This window comes from Belonocnema kinseyi, chromosome 4 (genome assembly GCF_010883055.1).
Source record: "Belonocnema kinseyi isolate 2016_QV_RU_SX_M_011 chromosome 4, B_treatae_v1, whole genome shotgun sequence".
NCBI classification, from domain to species: Eukaryota; Metazoa; Arthropoda; class Insecta; order Hymenoptera; family Cynipidae; genus Belonocnema; species Belonocnema kinseyi.
The window spans coordinates 135,275,176-135,280,057 of record NC_046660.1 but is presented as its reverse complement, the minus strand read 5'-3'; the positions used below and the strand labels follow the sequence as shown (position 1 = coordinate 135,280,057).

Sequence of the window (4,882 nt, the reverse complement as noted above, 5' to 3'; positions counted from 1 at the left end):
GTTGTCATTGTTGTTCCCACGAGAAGCTAGGGAAAGGGGTTCGTCCATCCTTGTAGAGCCCCGCATGCAAGGATAAGGCTGCGTACTCTGAGAGGTCGCCTGCTACCCCAGAGTCACCGTTCTAGACACCTCACCCAGGTGCCATTCAGCTTTCGGCACGGTTTTCACACCTCCGCTTGGGGGTTAATTCCTTCCGGACCACCCCTGGACAATTGTCCGCAACTGCCTATTTATTTTTGTAACCATATTCAGCAGAAACCCTTGGTACAGGGACCCTCTATCCGCAACCCGAGGACGCGTTCGGTGGCTTTGTCATAGGCCCTTCGGTTTGATTCTAGAGGAATCAAAACCGAACCGAATGGTTATATATATATGTATATATCTGATTCCGGAAATAAAAGAATATTGTAGCACATCTATAGAAAGCTTATTATGGGCTGCCTAGACCATTATTAATTAGTTTTAAAATGTAATTTTTGAATTTTGTCAGTAAAAATTAATTTTAATGTTTAACCAATGGTCGCGACTGATTCAGATGATGTAGGTAAATGAATAAAATACTAATAAAAATGTATTCTAACATGTTTTTCTTGATTTTCTCGTACTCTTGCATGTCCACACTTCATTAATAATAATAAATCGATGCATTTCTAAATTTGCTCAATTTGATAGCCTCAAAAAGCTAAATTATTATAATTTTCGTTGTGTCTGGGCTCTTAAACTCAAGTGGAATGAAGTTTAGAGACTTTATAATATTTTTAATTTTTATCTTTACAGGTGACTGACAATGAGACCGTAGCAACTGTACATTCGGCAACATGTCTTTTTCGATATACTCATCCGGCATTTGTAATGCAAGCGGTAAGTTATCTTAAATAATGATCATGAGTTGTGAGACAAAACTGCTTTCAATATTAAACGATTTAAATTAATTAGGACGTAGGAGTGTTGTTGGTTAAAAAATGAGGATTTTCGACTTTTAATGGCATTTTTGATAATTAAAAGAAAAAACTAAGTCCAATAAAACATTTTTCTTTTTGCCAATTTTTTTTTATTAAACATGCATTGAAGAAAAATCTTCTGATCGAACGATTAACGGTCCCGCTAAGGTGAAAAAGTTATATATAATTCATATATAGGGGACAAAACACTGACGTTTTTCATTTGTTTTACATAGAAATGTCCATAAAACAAATAAAAAATATCATTGTATGATCCACTATATGTATATAAACTATAAAGGGTGATTTTTTTAACTTGAAACTTTCAAATATCTTGAAAAATAGGCACTCTATGAAAAAATGTTAAAGATCAAAATTTAATCCCTCTGAGGAGTACATACACTAATGTTAAAATCGGTTCCCCCACACCGCCTTCTGGGGGTGGGGGTAAGTTCGAAATCTTAAATGGAAACCTGTATTTTTTATAGCATGTTTGGATGCTTTGGATAAAAATGCGTATGATTTGCCTAAAACATTTTTCTCGTTCCGCGATAGATGGCGCTGTAATCGGCCAAATTCAATTTTCCTTCATTTTACTGTTACTGAGAATGTACGCTTACGATTCTGTAATACTCGGAATTAGTCTTAAAACAAACTACTACTTTTAGCGTAACCCAGGAACACTGACCTGGACGTAGCAGTTTTCTGTTTCCTTCGGGGTGCTTGATTAACGTGAGTCCCCTTGCCTCTCACGATTCGGGGTGCTTGATTAACGTAAAGCCGCTCGCATCTCACGATTCGAAGTACTCAGAGAATCATCTATTAATTAAAGTAAATGCTCAAAATGACGACCTTCGGCTTCAATGCACTTAATCAATTTATAAATTTATAAAATTTATAATCAATTTTATAAACAGCTATTAGGATGTCCAATAGGATCTCCATTACTGCTATAATTTCAAGTTTGGTTATGGAAGATATTGAAAAAAGACCCTTTTTTAGATTATCATTCCAACCAATTTTATATAAACGTTACGTAGATGACATTTTTACAATCGTTTCAACTACCAAAATTATAGAGCTTTATATGTATTTATGTATTATCTTAAGTTTCTTAGATTTAGAAATTCAAAGAATACCTAGTGGGAATTTAATCACAAATTTTTGATGATCAAATAACGGGAAGCCTGCAATGCGGAAAGTAATAATGAACATATTATCACCGAAAAAGATGTATTTATTAATTTATTTAGACGCCGTTTTGCACAAACCAATACAAAATAAATCAAGCGAAATAGTGTAGAAAAACCGGTTTTTAATTCTTTGATTTACCGCTAGTTGTCACTGCTGATCTATTCTTGTATCACAAATCGATAGTTAAGTCGTCTTTTTCAGTTCCCAATATCCCCTATATTGGGAACTGAAAAAGACGACTTTCTAAATTTTATTTTTTAAGTAAGAAATATTTTTCCATCAAACAGAAAAAATTACGAACAAACTGTCAAATTATCAATAAAATAAATAAATTTTTAAGTAAAAATGATTAGTTTTTAACCAAAAATAGAAAAGTAAAATTTCAGTAAAAAAACTAATTAAAAAAAAAACTTTTCAACATCATAGTTAAATACAGTAACATACATCAACTTTTATAAATGCAAAATCATTATTATTCAATTTTATATCGTAAGACAAAAAGAAAATTTAGCACGCTCTCGAAAAAATCCCTAAATTCAAGACAAATCTCTGAAATTTTAACGTTTTTCTAGATGTATAAAAATTCCTTGACAATTTCAGGTTTCTTAAGTTTTACAGGTAAAGCAGAAACCCTGTTCACTACAAAAAATTGTGTACTTCTTCTAACCGCCTACAAAAAGTGTTTATAATGCGCCCGTAACAAGTTGGGAATCCAGAAAAATACAAGTTTTATACAAATCGAGGGGCTATTCACTCTGAAGTCGAACGTTTCGAACGTAAGAATTTTGCGTGAAGTCCGAAATCAGGTAATGCTATGAAAAGCACGAAATCCTAACGTCGTCATAAAATGTAGTGAGTCAGCAAATACGAACGTTGCGTCATGCGAAATCAGTAACGAGTCAGTACGAAGTCAGAGAGAAGTCGGACGAAGTCAGACGAAATCGACACTTCCGCGTGCGTTAATTCCAAACAGTAGGGTGAAGTTGTGCCCCTGCATCGATTCTCCAAAACATATTTTGTCCCAGGCGCGGTTATCTTCAGACTGTAATTATCGGGCGCGTATTAATAATTGAAATGAACAATATTGATATTTTTTTTGAAATAATTTTATGTTAGACCCCCCTTTTCTGGGCTATCTATTATGAGTATTTTTTGCAAGAAAAAGCCAATTAAAAAACAAAAGATGGAATTACACAATATAAACAATATTTAATGACTTTTTATTAATGCTTATAAATAATTATTTTTAAATAAAAAATTATTAAATAGCCAATAAATATCACTAATAATGTATTTTTTTTTGTTACCTAGCTTATTTTCGTTGGGAAAGGAATATTTTATTTTTGGGAAAAGGCAATGTTAAAAATACAATTAAAAAATAATGCATCTTTAGATAATGTATTGTAGGTATTCCGTTTTGTATCGACTAAACGGTACTTTTTCGTTAGAAAAAGATTTAATGGCCAAGATAACTTACAATTTATGCAATTGTAGGTTATTTCTTTCTTTGCCGGTTTAAATAAATATATTTTGGCCATGCAAAGGCTAAATTGGAAAATACAGTTCAAAATGTATTTTAAGGTTATCTTTTACTTTTTTGCTGGGAAGGAAACCAATGCCTTATGACGAAAATGGGAAAAGTTGGTAATGAAATTGACAAATAATGCAGTTTTTGGGAATATATTCTAGCTTGTCCGTTTCCTGTCAATTAAATAGATGTTTTTTATGGAAAAAATTAAATAGTCAAAGAAATTCACTAGTATTGTTTTTTAGGTTGTGTTATTTATTTTTGCGTGAAATGGATATTTTATAATTCAGAAAGTCTACGCTAGAAAAAAAATCACAAGTAATGCATTTTCTGGTTATGTTTTAGACGTCTTCTGCTTTTCATCGACTTAGTACTTTTGATTTAAAAAGCCTTGACAGCAAATAACCTTACTAATAATACACTTTTATGTTATGTATAATTCATTGTCGATGGGAAATAAATATTTTATAATTTTCTGACTCTGTGTGTGCTGAATCGTAAACAGCCGTTAAAAATCAGAGATGAAATAGCCGAACATCCATAAAATTTCATTTCTCACACTGAATACCGTTAAAATTTAACCTGATAATTTTTAACGCTGTTTATTCTTTTCTATTAAATGAGCCTCAGTGGCTCAGTTGGTTAGACACTCGGACTTCACCTCAGAGGGCCGGGGTTCGATCCCTGAGCCTTACCTCTAGAAATTTTTTAATGTCCCTTTACTGAGGTTCTGGTGATTCGGAACCCACCTTAAGCTGTAGGTCCCCCCATCGTGCACTTGACTGCAACCCAGTCCGTCAATGATGGGGTAAAAACCAGGCTTTGTCTAATATGTCTGGGCAGACTGCTCTCATTAGATCACTTGATTGCATTATAAAAATGCGTCCGTGACTGATGATATATATCGGGACAGCCCATTGCAAAATGATCAAATAAAAATCCAACTCTAACCAAAAATGCCTTCGACATATTGGACATATTTCTATTATTATTATTATTATTATTATTATTATTATAAAAAAAACATTCCAGTGTTGAAATGTTGTCACAGGCTTATACTGCCCAACATGCCGAAGGCATTTTTGGTTAGATCAAGTGATCTGATGAGATCAGTTTTCCCAGACATATTGGACAAAGCCTGGTTTTACCCCATCATTGACGGACTGGGTTGCAGTCAAGTACACGATGGGGGGACCTACAGCTTAAGGTGGGTTCCGAA

The 4,882-nt window shown here is 33.4% G+C and overlaps 1 protein-coding gene across 1 annotated transcript in view; it reads left to right on the top strand.

The window, feature by feature from the left end:
• LOC117171121 overlaps positions 1-4,882 on the top strand; it is a 259,952-nt gene that overhangs the window by 38,253 nt on the left and 216,817 nt on the right. Inside the window, exon 2 of the mRNA XM_033358174.1 lies at positions 778-861. Coding sequence (XP_033214065.1) covers positions 819-861 — 43 coding nt within the window. The 5' untranslated portion in view covers positions 778-818. The remainder of the gene's footprint in view (positions 1-777; positions 862-4,882) is intronic.